Here is a 19268-nt window from a genome sequence, read left to right on the forward strand (position 1 = left end):
AATTCCAAAAGACACACGTTAGGAGGGAAGAATACGTTCCAGGACTAAAGAATTTTCCCTTAAGACTACAGGCTAGGGGCTTCCCTGGTGGCGCAGTGGTTGAGAGTCTGCCTGCCGATGCAGGGGACACGGGTTCGAGCCCTGGTCTGGGAAGATCCCACATGCCGCGGAGCAACTAAGCCCGTGCGCCACAACTACTGAGCCTGTGTGTCTGGAGCCTGTGCTCCGCAGCGAGAGGCCGCGACAGTGAGGCCCGCGCACCATGATGAAGAGTCGCCCCCACTCGCCACAACTGGAGAAAGCCCTCACACAGAAACAAAGAACCAACACAGCCAAAAATAAATAAATAAATTAAAAAAAAAAAAAAAAAGACTACAGGCTAAACTGAAACAGTCCCTCCTAACAGTGAAAACAAAACCTCCAAAGTTCAAGGTGATCAGTCAACAACTAAATTGCTAGCAATAACAAAAATAAAAACTCTTCACAGGAAGTTTCCAGAATCCAGACTCTCTTCAGTGGTCTTCCATTTTACATGAAGTGGTATGATACTAAGGAGACTTTGCGATGTTGAAAAGGCATATTATAATACCTTAAATAACCACCAAATCATATAAAAGTGTGAGCCAAAAAAGGCCAATAGATGATATAAAATGGAATAATAAAACATATTTCAGGGCTTCCCTGGTGGCGCAGTGGTTGGGAGTCTGCCTGCTAATGTGGGGGACACGGGTTCGAGCCCTGGTCTGGGAAGATCCCACGTGCCACGGAGCAGCTGAGCCCGTGCGCCACAGTTACTGAGGCTGCGTGTCTGGAGCCTGTGCTCCGCAACAAGAGAGGCCGCGATGGTGAGAGCCCCGTGCACCGCGATGAAGAGTGGCCCCCGCTTGCCGCAACTGGAGAGGGCCCTCGCACAGAAACGAAGACCCAACACAGCCAGAAATAAATAAATAAAAATAAATAAATAAATTAAAAAAAAAAAAAAACATATTTCATTAACCCAAAATAAGACAGGAAAGGAAGTACAGAGGGGGAGGGCAAGATGCAACATGTAAGAAACAAATAGAAAAGTAGTAGCTCTAAATGCAACCATAACAATTTTTTACATTAAATTTAAAGGGATGAAAGATTCCAATTAAAAGACAAAGAATGTTGAACTAGAATTTTTTTAAATGACCTAACCATATGTTGTATACAAAAGATATGTTTTAAATTGAAAAACAGGAAGGTGACAGGAAAAGAGTAGGAAAAATACAGAAATATATATATCATGAAAAAGCCAAGCAGTAAAAAATGATGTGGAAATATTAATATCCAACAATGTAGATTTTCAGAGAAGGATGAGTAACCAGAAGTAAAGAGGGATATTTCATAATATCAAAGGGGTCAATTCCTCACAAAACATTAAAATGATAAATGTATTTGTACTTAATAGGAGAGATTCAATCAACATAAAGCAAAATTTGGCAATAAAATGGTGATACAGCCAAACCTACAAGTATACTTGGAGATTTTTATACCTCTCTCTCACTAACAGATAGAACTAAAAAAAAAGATAGTGAAAAAATTGGTAAAGATAGAAAAGATTTTTATTATACTATCAACCACTTTGAGCTCATTTGTCATTTATAGAACACTGCACTATGACTGCAGAATTCATACTATTTTCAAGTGCACTGGAGCATTCACTAATATAGACCAAGTACTCAACCAAGTCTCAATAACTTTTAAAAATTCAAATTTTACAAAGTATGACCTCTGTTAACAATGGAATTAAATTCTATATGAGTAAAATGATAGTTATATATTCCCCCACATATTTGGAAATTAAAAAGCATAGTTCTAAATAACCATGATTCAAAGAAGAAATCACAAGAACAAGAAGAAAACATTTTGCACTGAGTCATGATAAAAACACAACATGTCATCTCAATGCAGCGTATAAAGGGAATCTGTAGTTTTTAAGACATATCTTGGAAAAAAATGAGTTTTAAAATCAATGTTTGGAGTTTCCACCTAAAAAAGCTTAAAAAAAAAAGGAGACAAAGTAAATAAAAGGGAAGAAAAATAAAAGAGAAAATAGATAATAATCTAAGAAAAACAAACAAATAAAAAAACCCAACAACTAAGGGATTATGACACCAAATAGTCACAATAAGTACTTTGAAAGATAAAGGGTAGGCTAGGGTACAATCTCTATTTAAACTTGGAGATAGCAGACTCACTGCCCCATCATGGTGCTGAAAAGGCCACTTGGGGAGCTGAAACCTCCAGATAAATGGTGCTGTGAAAATGCAAGGATTTCTAGACATATAAATAGTTCTTCCACTGTGCAGAGAACTTTGACCACTTTTCTAAATCCTTATAAGTCGGTCAAAATGCAAGATATGGAATGGTGTGATCTGTTTACAAATCTTCCTTCACCTGTTTTACAGGGATATACATTTTATTTCTGGAATAAATTTACTTATTATATCCCACTTAGTTTCCTCCAGACAAAGTGACATTCTTCCCATAGTTTCTAGGGTGTCGTATGCACAAATAGGTGTAATAAGTGATTCCAAACACCTTTTACTTGCTTACAATGGAACAGAAGAGAAAAATATCTGCCTTCTGTTGTACTATGCTGCCTCAAATAAAAATGCTAAAGAAGCACTTGAGCTAAAAATAAATCATAATCTAAAGCATTCAACTCTTTGAAGACAAAATATTGACATCTAATCTATTAATTAGCTTCTGTTTGTAAAGGTATTGCAAGAGAAAAGTAGAATGTAAATACTAGTCTTATAATTATCATTGTACTTCTTTATCCTTGTGATAATGTTATATAACCCTTATGAGGGAATTATGAGGACATTTGAAGTATAATCAAGGATAAAAACTTTTGAGTGCCTACATTACAAAGTTATAGGATAACTTATCATGAGAGAAATTTATTTCAGGCAGGTGTAGCCTTAGGATGAATGCAGCATAAGGGTTCTCACAGTGGATGTAATTTAAGGAAACAAAGACTTTCCAGATCCCAAATAGCCCCACGTGACTTGGCTATGTTCCTGGAATTTCCCCCTTTAAAAATTCATTCTGGAGAGTCAGTAGCTTTGGGGCCTTCAAGAGACCTCCATGGGGCTTCCCTGGTGGCGCAGTGGTTGAGAATCTGCCTGCCAATGCAGGGGACACGGGTTCGAGCCCTGGTCTGGGAAGATCGCACATGCCGCGGAGCAACTAGGCCCGTTCACCACAACTACTGAGCCTGCGCGTCTGGAGCCTGTGCTCCGCAACAAGAGAGGCCGCGATAGTGAGAGGCCCGTGCACCGCGATGAAGAGTGGCCCCCGCTCGCCGCAACTAGAGAAAGCCCTCGCACAGAAACGAAGACCCAACACACCCAAAAATAAATAAGTAAATTTATTTAAAAAAAAAAAAGAGACCTCCATGAAATTTTCAGTAACTGTTGAAAGAAAACCCTGTAAGACATTGTAAACTAACATCTCAAAACTCGCTGGTTGGAGCCAGCAAACTATACAAGAGGTGGTTGTGAAAAATAAGCACCATCAGAAGCAGGAAAGAACACTACCACATTTAACCAATTTGCTCAACTGCATGGAGACTGGTGGAGAGAAGTAAAGTTTTGTTTAATTCAGTTTTGTTTTTAAAAGAGCTGTACTGAATTATTCTACAGCTAGTAGATTAATCTGAAAGCCTAAAGTATAAAGAGTGTATGCAATATAAAGTGAACTTCAGAATTGAAATCACTACCAAAATAGGAATTTTCCTTGCTTATAGCTTGAAATTGTATGATAACAGAAAAGAGATGACTACCATAGAAGTGCACGATGTTACCGTTACTGCTGGGGTGGCAAACATTATAAGTATAGACACATAAACAGGTGCTAGGATGTAAATTATTTCTAATATTTTTGTCTGTGTGTGTGTATGTGTGTTTTATTTTGTTTTTGCTATAAACTCCCTAAGGAGTGTGTACATGTATGATTTTTAAACAAATTAAATACATGCAAATATCTACATTAAAGCAAAATACCTAAAATTAAAGACCAATTTCAACAGTCTCACCTTTTAGAATTATAATAATTCAAAAATATCAGATCGTTTCATAAATACTATTCTTATTGTTATTCCAATCCTACTGAATGAATTGATCAAATGTTGCCCTCATCAGGCAAGAAGTGGTTTACCAGCAAATTTCTGCAGTTGCCAGGGGCTGAAACTATGGCCAAATAATACAGCTGTAGACGCAAACTGAAATTCCAGTCAGTGATTGGGAAGCATAGGTCCCAATGATGAAATTTTCAACAGGCATTGGATATAAACCTACATCATTTTCAAGACCAGTTTTAAATCTTGAAAAGGAGTAGAAGAAATGTCAGTTTAATTCAGTTTTCACCTTCAGACCATAATCTGTTCCCTTTAAAAAGTAAATTGGCTTTATTATTCCTCTGGTTAAAACTTTCCAGTGACTTCTTTTTCTGCCAGAATAAAACTAGAATTCCTTATCTGGACTTACAGCCCTGTAAGATCTGGCCTCAGAGACAACTTCACCTCTTCCCACTGTCCTCTAACAGTGAGCCACACTGACCATCTTTAGTTACCACACCTGGTGAGTCCTTTCCTTTCCCTGGGCTTTGCTCTCACTGTCCCCTCTGTCTACACACCCTTTCACCCTACACACTCCTTCCCCAAGAGGTCTCCACCCAAAATCACTCCTTCAAAGGGATCCTTCCTGGCTATCTAAAGTGGAATCCTCCAATTCCTTTCAATTTTATCACCCAGTTAATTTCACCCATGGGATTTAAAACAGTCTGTAATTACCTCATTTGCTTACTGATTTATCTGTTCTCTATTTTGGATGATACACTCTATGAAGGTGGGCAGCATATCTGTCTGGTTCTCCACTATGTCTCCAGGGCTTAGCACAGTGCTTGGCCTACAGAGAGATTTCAGCTGTTTAGCTTTCCACTATTTTTACCATTATTGCAAAGCTTTACAAAAGCCGATTCCACAGCTAGACTGTCCTTGTCCCAAATGTCAATTTTTTTTCTTCTTTTTTGAATCAGGTGGAAACACTAGTGAAAGATTTTGGAAATATTTTGAAGGTAAAGACTATCTTGTCTGATAGATTAAGCATGGAATGTGAGTGAAATAGAGACAGAGATGATTTCAAGGTCTGACTCAATAGAAGGATAAATTTTCTATTCACTGAGAAAATAACGGAATGAGCAGTTTGGGGTCAGAGGGAGATTAGTTCAATTTTGGATATGTTAAATTTGAGGTGCTCATCAGCCCATCTAAATGAAAACACAATTAGATGGCTGTACACCTGAGTACAGAATTCAAGGGAAAAATTAGGCTCCTAAGGGACCAAGAGACCAACATAAAAATGTTTATCATTATGAACCTCACTAACTTAAATTAATTGAATGATGTATTTCACTTTTTATCCATATGCTTCAGCTATATGCCTAGTTTACTCAGGTTTGCCTAGGTTGAAATTCTATGGGATAAATTTGGCCAAGATATTTGTTCTTCTCCGTAAGCCCATTCTTCTAGCTCTGCATTTCAAAAATACACAGCAGGCCCCAAATTTTGCTGCTGAATGCACAGCAAATGTTTCTCTTTCACCTTATCTTCTGCTTTAAAAATACTAATCTGTGTGACTGTCAAATTACTGACTATGAAATGGAGCTGTGCAACTTTTTAAAGAGGAAGATAATACACTTAACTCCTGAGTATGCAAGGAATTAACCCTTAAAATTGTATAAGAACAGGATAATTGATCCTTTATACGTGTCTATTTTTCCTTTCTTCCCCCTATTTGTTGTTTCCAAGTCATACACTGCATTCCTTGGAATATCTTGCCAGTTTATAAGCCTAAATCTACCAGGCAATTTGTAAGCATGAAACAGGGTGCATGTGTTCAGCTATAAATGAAAATAGCTATTTGTCTGTCTTTAGATAGAATAGGTACTTTAGATAATGCCATTTTAATCATCTAAATTAAAAAAAATTTTTTTTATCTAAAAAAATTGTAGATTTTTTGCACTAGTTTTCATCTTATAATGTGGACATTCTACTATCCTCTATTAAAATTATCCTTAGAGATACAGAGCTATAGAAGACCAATCAGAAAAAATAAATATGGAGGACACATTTTAATATAGCTTCTTGCACAGGGGAAAGTGGTTCCTTGTAAACTTAAAATGCTGGACTTTCAAAGACAGATGCTGATGCTTGGGTAGGACAGAGCCTAGCTGTATCATCGAAGATAATCGGAAAATTGCCACATAAATATGACTAGGCATTCATTTTCATTCAATAATTCCTAAAGATTTAGCTCTAGAAAGTTACAAATTTTAGTCATATCCTGTCCATGTACCCTTAAAAGGGAGTCTATTTCAACTATTAGAATGTTGCTACCTCTCTATGAAAATTATGGGAGTTTTTCAAATATGGAAGAAACAATAGGTCTGCAGTACCCCCAGATGTTCTCAAACAGGCACGCTGAGATCTACATAATTATAGAAAATTAAACCATTCGCCTTTTGTTAGTCCACTCACATGTCTACCAGAATTTAAGCAGGGGGAGGGGGGAGCGATAAGGAGGAAAGGAAAAATGAGAGGTGAAGGGATCTGGCTGGTGCGACAATGCTACCTACTTCCCTGACCAAATCAGACTTGAGTTTCCTTACCATTAAAACATAGAAAACGTTTATTGCTCTGGGCTAGTTTCATCCTCAGTGACTCCCTAATAGTAACCCGTTTTCTACCAAGACAGTGCCAACCATAGTAATCTTTTGTGGTCCCAGTTATACAAAAAGACTAGAAGTGCACTTTCTATCACACCTTACAGGCACCAGTGGGTGTTAAACTGACCTATTTTTTTCCCACCAACCTTATACTGCTGTGGTGGTAGTGATGGTTTCTTGTTTTGTTTTGTTTTTGGTGCCTGCCTGTTCTCCCTCAGATTGTTGTCTAGTTATTTTAAAAATCTACTTGAACTTGAAAATAATAATATATTTTATGATTAATCTTACCTCTCCTCATTTTAGTCTCCAATTGAATCTAAACGCAAGTGGGCTGAGAAAAGAGTACTGAAGGTGGCCGTCCACACACTGGAGGGAAAATATGCCGATTATCCCACTGTTGTAAGTCACCAAAACAGCCAAATAGGATCATTCAAGTCCTAAAGGGAATTTCAGGCGTCTGAATTGCCCACATTGGCGGTCTACATCAATCAAATTAACTGCCCTCTTGTCCAATTCCCATTCATGCGGTACCATATAGCCACATGAAAGGGGAACGGCTTTCTGACAGTGAGGTTTGCTTGGCAACAGAGCATACGAATACTGAATAATTTCTGTTTCTGATGACTGCAAACCCTATTGAGTCACGGTTAGATTAGATGCATCCCTGACTATAGAAAGGAAAGAAAGAAAATGCCTTCTTGAGAACTCTTTTAGTGCTTCTGTTTATTTAAGTACATTCTTTCCTAAATACAGAGTGTTCTGTCTACATATCCTCCCCCAAAACAATTATATGCTTCTTTTTCATATCTTCCAGCCAAATTACCATGACTTGGGGCCTATCACTTTATCATACTCCTGAACATATCTGACCTAGTGGCAATACAGCTCTGAAATACGAGGCTAAAGTGACTGCTTCTTGAGCCAGGAGTGAAAGAATTTACAGTAATAGTACTACTCACCAGTCCTATCTGGACTCACGTGTAATATCGATGGGTATTCTAGCATCAAGAATTTAGAGATTTTCGTAACATGGGGATTATTAATAGAGTAGTATATGGAATGGAACGAGAGAGGGGGAAGGGAACTTGTGCATTACTTTATTCGAGGTTTTCTTTTATATGCATGCACCTGTCACATCCTCTCCCTGCTGGATATCAGGATGCTTACCATGTGGTTGATTCTTTGGCCAGCTGTGTTTAGAACTGTGTGTGACAGCAAAGTGCTCTGTGATGACTGAGGACAGCTAGATGAATACAGAAATGTTGGTAGCTTTTCTAAAATGAAGCAGAGGGTCTTGCTGGTAGACTTAAGAAGGCTGGGCCTGCTCAGTTGTTTTGGTTTTTGCTAGCGGCTCCTGCTGCCACTTCCACAGCTCCCTACCACCTCTATCACCACTGCTGTGATACAGTGATACACTGAACATAAACCTGAAAGTACTCAGCTCACACTTGACTAAAATGCCTCAGAGGTCAACATGCAGATATTAACAGAGAGGTGCTGGCCCAGGTTCCCAGCAGGGGTTAATGACCCTGCCTAAGTGCATGGGCCATGTCACTTCCCAGACTCCTCTCTCACAACCAGATACGGTTCTGTCAGGTAAGTTGTCTGAGTGCCACATGGAATTCACTGTTTATTGTCCTTCTTCCTATATTTTATCTATGGACAGAAGAAGGTGAACATTACAGGAATAAGACCCATAGGCATCTGAGAATTCGTGAGGGTGAGTATGTCAACTTTTGTTTAAATGCTTGGCCTTTAGAGAGGGACTCCTGAAAAATCACCGCTGGCTGCACCACATGCTTTTTATACCCCAGCAGGAAAAGAAGCTAGAGAAAGCATTATATGTGACTTTTTTTTTTTTTTTTTTTTTTTTTGCTATAATTCACTTATTACAAGCTTTCCTTGTTAGATATCAGTATGCTAATAGGTGGTTGATTTGTCAGCCAGCTGTGCTTAGACTTCTGTGTGACAATACTGGTTTGCTTGTATAAATGGTTTAGTAAAATTACAATGTTAAAGATAGGCTTTTTCCTTTGAATAGCTTGATGTAGGAAAAAATAAAACAGAAAGAGGACCAATCAACATTAGTTCTAACTCGACAAGACTCAGGTTAGTGAACTATTGTGAAGAGCCAAGAATTTAGTGACATATCACTTCAGATATGATGGATGCTTAGCAATTACTGATCTTATATTGCAGTGACAGAGCTGGTATTGAAGGTGGAAGCTGTTCAGAATGATAAATGGATATGACAATTTATTAAAGATATAAGGCATGATTAGTGTTGGATATAGATGCACCCTTTTAAGAAGGAGATGGAAGATGAGGGAAAGAAAAAACAACAAATAAAAAGGGAATTTATAATGTGAAAATTAAGTTTGGGGAAGAAAAAAAATATGCAGCACACACCGAATTTATAAACAAATGCAGAAATTCTAGAAATATAGCAGCAATGTAGTTTGGAGTTAATGAAGACATGCATGAAACAGATGTATCACACAATTCTCATACACTCATGGCACCATCTCTCATTCTCCTGACTGGGTCTTCCCTCATGCCCTCCTCTGGTCACTGCTATCCCTCCACCAGGTTCCATTCTATAGAACATCCAGGGCCTGTTTGGAGGACATTTTGAACCTGCTCTGAGGCCTCTGATTTCACTGCAGTCCTTGGCATGAATATTTTCTCATAGTCAGGTTAACTTGTTTGGTCTGAGTTTTACTTTCTCAAATAAAAATGGAGGACATGAAGTACTGGACCTAAAAATGTTATGGGAAGAAATTAATCTCCTAAATGTTTATCTTTGTCCTTTGTTTGTTGGATAAACTAACAGAAGAGACACACTGTGCCATTGCTAATGATATAAATACAGCATTAACAAATCTTATCTTTTAAAAAGAATGGAAAGAGTGGTAAAATTTTAAAAAGGCCTATAAGCCTATGAAATAACCAGAAAGACCATTAAGATATGTTTCTAAGTGATAATCTAACTTCATAATTTCTTGGTATTTTGATACATGCATATATTTCATTAGAGGTTAGAAATTCATTTCTGTCATGTGTACATAGATATACATATATTATCTACAGTACACAGTATTACTGCCCATCCTGACCAATGGATCTTGTCTACAAACTTAGAAAGCTTCATGCATTGGTTTGGCACTTAACATTTTGTTGTTGTTGTTAGGTAGATACTGCAAGGTCTTTTGGAAGTATGCGTCATATATAAAAAACTCTGCAATCCTTTTGTCATCTGCATTTATATTTTTTGTGTAGTGAGCAGAAAGTGCTGCTCAGAGGTACTCAAAGAGGGAGATTCTATCACTGTCTAGGTAGATTATTTTGGAAATTCTCCCTTGTCCATCCTTGAAATCAACATCTCCCTAGACTTAAAAAATTTTTAAAGCATTACTATATACTAATTAGTTATCAGAACCGTCCATGAATTTTTCTCAAGTTGTTATAAATTGTAGATTTTCTCCAACCTCTCTGGCTATATCTAAGGTTTGGTTTGTCGTTTATTTTGCTATCATTCTCTTCCTTCCAGATATTAAACAGTGGTATTCCTCAAAATTCCACCCCAGGTCTGCCTCTCATCTCACTTGATGTTCTTTACCAAGGCAGTGTTGCTTGTGCCCATGACATTAGTCACCACCTTCATTCAGTGACTCAGCCCAGACTCTGTCCCTGAATAACAGTACTGTGGAACTCACTTTCTATTTGACTTCTCCACTTAAAGCTCTCAAAAGCACTACTTCAAATTCAGCATCTTTCCCTAACCCCAACCACACCCTACTCTCCCCCATCACCCCTTGTCTCAGTGAATCGCACCACTATTGGACTAGTTGCTCAATCTGGAAAAGACATTTTCCTCTCCGCACCTCCTGTCATTCTATCTAATCATCATCAAATTCTATTGCTTTTTCTTCCAAATCTTATGCAAATCCATCTGCCTCCTTTCCATCTGTATTGCCACCAACCTAGTGCATGCTGTACTACAATAGCATCCTATGCACTTTCCCAACGTAACAAAGCCAACAATGACAACAATGAAAATGACTATGATACATAGTAATAAAACTAATATATTTATTATACTGATCAATAATATATCAGTATATTTATTATATTACATTTATAATTATGCCACCATATATTTATTAATACAATAATAATAAACATTTTTGTGCTTACTCTGTGCCAGATACTGTAGTAAGCATTTTTAGTTGACTACCTCGTTAATTTCTCATAAGTACCAACAAGAAAGGTGCTATCATTACCCCATTTTATAGACAAAAACATTCAGATTTAGAGAAGTTAAGTGACTTGCCCAAGGTACATCACACCTATGGTCATGTCACAACCTCAAACACATACACACACACCACTCCTCACTCCTTACTCTACCATATAACACACATTCAGTGCCTTCTTATGGCTTCTAAGATAAAGCTGAAAATCATGACCAACTCTTCAGCTTCATCCTCCTGTGGCCTCAGTGACCCAGCTACACAACTGTTCTTTTAGTTCCCTAAATGCTCCATGATCAATTTCACCAGGGGGGGCTTTGCACATTCCGTGCCCTTCTGCTTAGTATTTGTTATTCAATAATTATTAAATGTCTAATATAGGTCAGGTACTACTAAACTGTATTGAATAACTGAAAATACAAAAAAATAGAAAATTTTGGGTGCAAAGTCCCAAATGTCTTTATGGTGGAAAACCAATATGCTAGAGACACAATCAGTCATTCTGAACAAGAAACCATCAATTACACTCTAAGCATAGTTTGTCTTTGTCTTCCTAGTGCCTAACACAGTGCCTGCACACAGAGATGTATAGTTAATGCTTCCTGAAGCAATATGCAACCTGTATCAGGAGTTCTGTTTTCTCCCTACCATTTAAATCCGTACCGAGAGATAGCCCAGGAAAGACTGGGTTAGTTGGGGAGCGACATTTGCTCTGACAGGTGGACAGAAAGCACTTGCCCTGGGTACTAAGGTTTTCAAAGATTCATATGCCTGATCAAGTACTTGATCCTATCAAGGAGACATTTAGAAACTGGGGAAGATTAAGCCCTTTAACTGATTGACTTCATATTTTCTGAGAATCTAGAGAGTGGGAAGACTACTCCAATTTGATTAACGTCATATCCAAGTTTACATTCTAATTAAAGCAGGTAATAAACACTTGTCAACCACTGCAAAAGCATTTCATCACAAGCTAAACAACATTGCCCTTTTCTTTGAAAGAGCAAAGTGCACATAAAAAACAAAACACAAAAAAACAGATTTTGTTTTTGTTTTCTGTTGCACAACTTCTGTCTTCTCATAGGGCTGTCATTTGAATCTAATTGATCTGTATTTGAAACATATCAATAGAATGTTTTTACATCTCAACCAGTTCATTTTAACACCTGTGCCATTTTTAAGATTCTGCATTACATCATGTTACTGTGAATGGAGAACTCCTGGGGTTGATGATCATATTGAAGCTGGACACCTGTCTTATAAGCACAAAGCCACTGCAGTGAAAGTGGCAGCTAAAGCTATGGCCCCACTGATAACACCTAGAATTCCTGCTCAGACCAAGGCTCCACTGGAAAGGCAGGAAAGGAGAGGAGACAACCTAAGATAGATGGGGACTGACCTATCTCCTAGGGACGACCGGAGGTAAACAGAGTCATGTATTGGAAATGGATGTATTTTGCACGGTCCTGTCACTGGCAATTGGACTTCACTTCCAATACCACTTCACTCTAGAAATTTTAACACTTTAAATGATTGATCTGAGCTGATCATCTAACCAACATTTTAATAATAAAATATTTCACAAAAGTTCAAAACATAGGGGCCCATCTCTGAAGACCCATTCATGCTCTCTATTTCTCTTCAGCTGAAAATTATAATCAGCCATGTGAACTATCAAGATTCCAAACTTTACTCTTCCATAATGGGTCTTGATACTGTACCCTCAAAATGCATGTATGACTTGGAAACAGATCTGAATTGTGTTTTAATTCAAAAACTAGAAACAAGAAGGGAAGCAAAACATAACCAAAAACGAAATCATCGGGAAACTGTATGTTCTTTTTTAAAAGTTGCTAGCAGTAATTCATAACTTATGTAAATTTTCCACATATTATTTATCACAATTGTATTAATAAATATTTTATTATGAAGAAAATAAATATTTTAGAAAATCTACTCAATTATAGAACAAAAGGATAAGGAACTAACATGTCCAGGCTCTTTACATACATTCTTTCCTTCTATCCTCAGGACAAACCTAAGAGGAATGCACAACTTTTACATTTTTAAAGATTAGAAGCCTAAGGCTCAAAGAAGTTAAGTAACTTACTCTAAATCAATCAGAAAAAAAGCTATAAGATAAACATTCTTGATATTCTGTAAAGGAGGCACAGACTTTTTTCTCCTGCATGAAACAGAACTAGACAGATGTGTTTAAAGCATTTTATTCAAGAATCTTTTGGAGCTCTCCTTTTTTAAATCTCTCTCTCTCTCCAAATAGATATATTTATAATATATTATATTTTTTTCCTCCATTGACTTTAGCTAAAAATCATACTACTTAATGGAAAGTGCCTCCTCTGACATAGATTTCCGAATATTAGCTAGAAAGATGCAGAGCCCAGAAAAAAATGTTCCTTAATCAAAGTCAAGTTCTGAAAATCGAGATACAGAAATTGAAAAAAACACTTATGAAAAGTCTTTTCTTATGACTTGAAGATAAGTTTTTTTTTAACAACTGCTCAAGGCTTTACCATCACATGAAGTCCCACATGAGGGGAAATACATCAGCATAGTAGACTCAGGAGTCAGAATGCATTTGTTTAAATTCAAACTCTAGCACTTAATGATTATAAATTCTTGGGCAAATTATTTAACCTCTCAGTATTCATATCTACAAAATGGAGATTTTATAGATACATAAAATCTATAAAATGGATAAAATAATCAATCTACATCTCAAGGTAGTGCTTAGCATAGTGCCTTGTTTATAAAATGTACTCATGTAGGGTGGCAAACAGAATTGTTTGACTATAACACTGGAGATTCATCTTGAATTGCCCGGCAACTTGGAAGCTGGAATTAGGGGTCCTAAGCGTCTCCCATGTTGTAAACCCAACTCCCCAGGGAGCCCTGTGGCCTCCTATTACAACCATTAAGACCACTTCCCAAGGGCTCCAAGTCCTGAGCATCTGGCATTTCTAGCATCCCTATCCAGCTGATGCCCACCCACCTCAGGTGACTTGGCAACTGGGCCCAAAATGTTTATTTCTTCCTTGAGAAGGCAGTTTCACCCTTACATTATAAGATTGTAGAATAGCAGTCATGCAGTGTCTCTCCCCTCAAAACGCAAATCCATTTTAATGTCCAGTTGCTTGCCCAGACTCCAGCATCCCTCCCACTGAGACAATGAGAAATGGGGACCACATGCCTCTTTTTGCTGCTCACTGTTGGTCTTTCCAGTAAAACCTATCTCCTGGGACACTGTGGTATCCACCTTTCCCCACCTCGTCTCCATTCAGCAAATGTTAGCTACTCCTAGCTCCACTACCTTGGAATTGGCTCCTTTTATAAAGGAGGATTCATAGGAGACACAGTAGCCTTTGGTACGACCGCCTTGTTATGAAGTCAGCTATGTAAAATGTCCTGCCTGAATGACTACAGATGTTCTCAGTCTGTTCTGGCTTGTTTCAGCTGGGCTCTCTTCCAGGTGCTGGTCTTATGAATGAAGTCTTCTGATATAAAATTTGTGAGCAAACTAAGCCTAATCAGAGATAAAGTTTTAAGTTGATATTCTCCTAGTCTTTACATGTGTGCAAATAATTAGTTGTTTGTGAGTTTTTAGGGATTCAAGGCATAAGCTTAGAAAATACACTTACAAGAAACCTCAGAAGCCAAAAAGTATAGATGTAGAAACTGGTTTTTGAAAATTTGATCTTCAGAGTTCTGAATTCTCAGCCTTAAGGTAAATTTAAGATAGTTTTACTGACAAAGAGAGAAAAGGAAAAAACTATGCTTTGAAGTAGAAGTATACTATGCCTCGGTTTTTGGCTGCAGTTTTTATGATATAGTAAAGAAACATAATGATTTTTTCATTTTTTAAAAAAAATGCTGAGGGGCAAGAAGAGCATGCATCCAACAGCATGTCCCACTAAAAAGCAAAACCCCAAAAATTCAATGTACAGAAGCAAAACAATGAATTTTCTTTTGAAAAATTTTGTAAAGGAAAGAGGTCAGATCTGCAAGTCATTCAAAGCAAAATATATATATTTATACACATATAAAGAAAGAATTCCCATTTTGAGAGAATTTTACAGGCTAAAAACACAAGTGAAGAAAAATATTTTGGGGAAAAAGTGATAGGTCATCAGATATAGTGGATGCTTCAGCAATAAGGAAGCTCCTATTTTCTCCTTACTGGTAAATGTTCACATTTTCACACTGAAATAGGTACACTTTAGTGCTCCATGGCAAGAGAGAAACATATTATCTTAAATTTCCTGTCTTCCTACCTCTTAAATGTGCCCCATCTTCTGTAGGAGTCCTTAAATGTTGGCCTTCTTGCCATCTTACACATTGCTTTTTGATGAAAACACAAAATGGAGCTTTCTAGGAATACGTGATAAGGAATTGGTGATATGACCCTATGCAAGAAGACCTTTAAAAGGTGAAAAAGAACTAAGCATACAGTGGGCTTTAAATTATGTCTTTGTGCTTTACCTATAGGACTCCACCATGCTCAGAAGTTCATTAACTGCATTAATTCCAGTCTGTGGACCTGGACGTGGGAGGAGGTGGAGAAATGACAAAAGGAGCTATAGCTACGGGACTGTTGACTAGATGGAGAACCAAGCAAAGGGAAGAAACAACATTTCCCACAGTTAATGTTTAGTGAGCCAGAGCCATGTTTTCAATGCATTAAAAGTTAAAGTTAAAGCTTAAACATGCTTTTCAACAACTTTTTTAAAAGCAGGTCTATCCCGTACCCCAAACAGACAGTAGAGACTGTTCAACCAGGACTGACCTAGCCTTTGTCTTGATGTCACTGAGCTCTAGCCCTATTCCACTCACATCTGTTGTAGCCAGGGATCAGGTCACCCCTGACTGGAGCTGGCAATATGCACAACTCCAGGGGGCACAGTTCCCATGCTCTACAGCGTGAAGGGTGCAATGTGAAAGTCACCCTGGGCCGCCCCGAGGGACTTCTGCTAGAGGGAAGCTCAGGCTGCTGTGCTGCTGTGGCTCTCATTCAAGCCAGAGACCCTAAGTTTAATTTCTAGAGGCTGTAATGAGCTGTGAAAAAATGGATAAGAAGATAACATTTTTTAAAGATCAGTGATGGATGATTCTCATTTATGTAATGAACTGTAGGCTGAGGAGAAATCTCATATACTAATCCTTCAAAACCTACAGGACTCTTTGGGTCTTAACCCCACCCCTTGCCTCTTATGCCTCCTTCTCTGACCCTGCATATTCTCTACCCCTGTCCCCAAACCCTGTGCATATGTCTCCATTGTACTTTCCATTCTCAGTATGTCTCTCCCCTTACTTATATCTTCTCCCTTTCCTTTTGATCTCTTTCATCTTTCTTTCTGCTCCTAACGTTTATTTCTCTGTTCTGCTATTTTAAGCATTCCCAATATGTCGCCTTATCTCTATCTCTCTAGGTCCTTCCTTTCTGTGTCCCAGTGGGCATCATTCATCTCCAACTGCCTTTTTACTGTCTATTTACCCTTTCCCCCACTGTTTCTTTAATCTCCTTCGGTCAATACCCCGTTTCTTTTATTTTTCTAGTTTCTTTCTTTCTATCTTTTCCTTTAACTGACCATGATGAGAAACCAAAGTACACTGTCCTCTCTGTGGTCCCAGACTGATTTTTCTTCCGTGTCTGCGGTCCTTGAAAATGTACAGAAGACATTTGGGGATTCAAAAGTAAATCTCAATACTCATAACATTTAAAGCTGGCCTTTCCATTACACCTTGAACATATTGCAATTTTATAGATATTTATAACACATGCTGAAGAACATTTTTATACTATTTATTCCTGCACCGCACATGAGACTACTAAAATGCAGGCTGTGTGATCCTTAATCTCAGCTCTACATATATTCCTCACTGGCTTTAGAATTCTTGAATAAATGCTTAAACCTGTGTCAAAACTCTTCTCAAGCATGTGTCTATTTTTCTCTTGACTATTTGTGTGCACAAAAGGAAAACTTTCCTCCTCGCCTTGTTTCACCCAGTTATTACCCCTGCACTAAAGTCCACCTTTGGGCAGCAACGGTCACATGATTTTGGAACTCAGATAATGAGTTAGGCAAATGCTGAGGAAGAAAACTTCCCAAATAATTTAGCATCTTCTTCAAGAAAAGTAAGCCACAAAATAGATCAAAGAAAAGAAGTAGTAACAGACTCATAAACATAAGAACAAAAATACATGAGTTACAATCCAAAAGCTGGTTCATTGAAAAAATAATATAAAATAGATAAAATACCAAACAAACTACTTAAGAAGCGTAAAAGGGACAAAATGCAAATACACAAAATGAGAATTAGTTAAGGGGAAGGGGATAACCACAGAAACAGAAAACAGAAGGAATCTTAAGATGCTATTTTGTTCAATTATGGCCAAAAAATTCAGAAAAATGGAATAAAACATGTAATATTTAAAGAAAGCATAATTTGCTAAAATTGACTTAAAAAGAAGGAGAAAGATCTAAAGAGACCGATATTCAGGACTGATACTCCAGATACTTTTATGGCAGGGGCCTCAAACAGTAAGAATGGAATCCAGCTGTACCTGCACATTATGGCTGAATATAAGCCCTGCCAAGAGCCACATAAAACAGAAGAATTTGACAAAGAACTACCCTTAGAAGAGCTATAAGGTACTAATGGTTTAAGAGGAAATTCTACCAAAGCTTAAAAGAGTAGATAATTCCAAATTATTGAAATTATTTTAGAACATAGAAAAAGAAAATAAATGGGCATTTCGTATTTGATAAAGATATTTAAAATCAGGGAAAAATATTGAAGGGAGATAGATCACTCAATAAATATTGCTGGGACAATTGAGTAGCCACATGGATCTATACCTCACACCACATACCAGAAAAAATTTCAAATGGACCAATGATTAAAGTGTTCAAAATGAATCCTTAAAAGTACTAGGAGAAATGTGACATTTTAATCTTGAAATGAAAAGAACTTTCCCAAAAAGACTTTTAAAAATCCATAAACCATAGTGGAAAATGGAGAGAAAATTTTAAATATACTTATAATTTATTATATTGACATTCTATAGATGCTGGAAGGATACACAGCATTTAATGATAGGGAGAGATGGGGGTAAACTAGGCAAATGTAGGTCACTATGGAAGAGAGGCTTTCACTTTATTAAAACATTGATTTATATTACATAATAATACCTATTTTAAGCATGAGGAAATACTTTCTGAGAAAGGAATACTTGCTTATGATAAAATATCTAGGAGGTGGTGGAGCCAAGATTTGAATTAAAAAAGAGAAACTGAGTTAAATAATGTGGCACATGATTATATAAAATTTATATAACTCCAAAATGTAATATGTTAGAATAACAACTATTTTGAATAGTGCTTCACTTTACCTTACAGTAAATTGTAGAACTCTCTTCTTCATGGAATCCTGCTTTTTGTTCAGATATTTCATTTGGTGCTGTTTTATCAATGGTTTTTTCAAAGGAAGAACACAGGTATCAGTGGAAGGGAAGAATAGTTTGGAAAGTATGTTGGCAATTCTCCATCCTATATATTTGGAGAAATTTTCATCCCCTACATTTGATGAAACTTTTGTACTATAACTTGTGAAAGGATCAGTTGGGTCATTTATCTCAGCCTGTTGAAAGAAAAGAAAAAATAACCAGTTGACATAGAATTAAATGAGAAAAAATGATGTATTATTATTAAAGTTAAAATGTGTGTTTATTTTCTTTGACTAATGTTGCATTCTTCCTATTAAAATAAGCTTTAAAAGAAAAACGCAGTTCCCCAAAAGATTTTAAAAATCGTAACAAGAATTTTCAATGAAATAAACAATTAAGCATGAAGGAAATCAGTCTTGAAATTTCAAAAATGTAATGATATAATTTCTATTTTAAATTTGTATACTTCCCACACAAGAATTTCATAAGCATTTGTAATATTTATTTAATAAGAAATTAAGCAATCAGTTGAAGTAATACAGATGTTTTATTAAGTCAGAATTTCATTTCTCTGTGCATAATCTAAACTTTCCTTGAAGTCAACAGAAAATTTCTATAGCACAAAACTTGAGTAAAGTAAAAAACAAAAAGGGCTTTATATTTAGCTTTCATTGGAGATGCTCTATGATTTAGATCTATATTAAATTGAATATGTCCTAATATAGAAAAAAACCTAATTCCTAATTCCTAAAACCTAACTAGAGAAAGCCCTCACACAGAAACAAAGACCCAAC

General features: G+C 36.9%; 1 protein-coding gene across 1 annotated transcript in view; it reads right to left on the reverse strand.

Moving 5' to 3' along the window:
- TMEM232 (transmembrane protein 232) overlaps positions 1-19268 on the reverse strand; it is a 266422-nt gene that overhangs the window by 112533 nt on the left and 134621 nt on the right. The window contains 1 exon segment of the mRNA XM_061188046.1: positions 18421-18668. Within this exon segment, the coding sequence (XP_061044029.1) occupies positions 18421-18668 (248 nt within the window).

Source organism: Eubalaena glacialis, chromosome 4 (assembly GCF_028564815.1).
Source record: "Eubalaena glacialis isolate mEubGla1 chromosome 4, mEubGla1.1.hap2.+ XY, whole genome shotgun sequence".
Lineage (NCBI taxonomy): Eukaryota > Metazoa > Chordata > Mammalia > Artiodactyla > Balaenidae > Eubalaena > Eubalaena glacialis.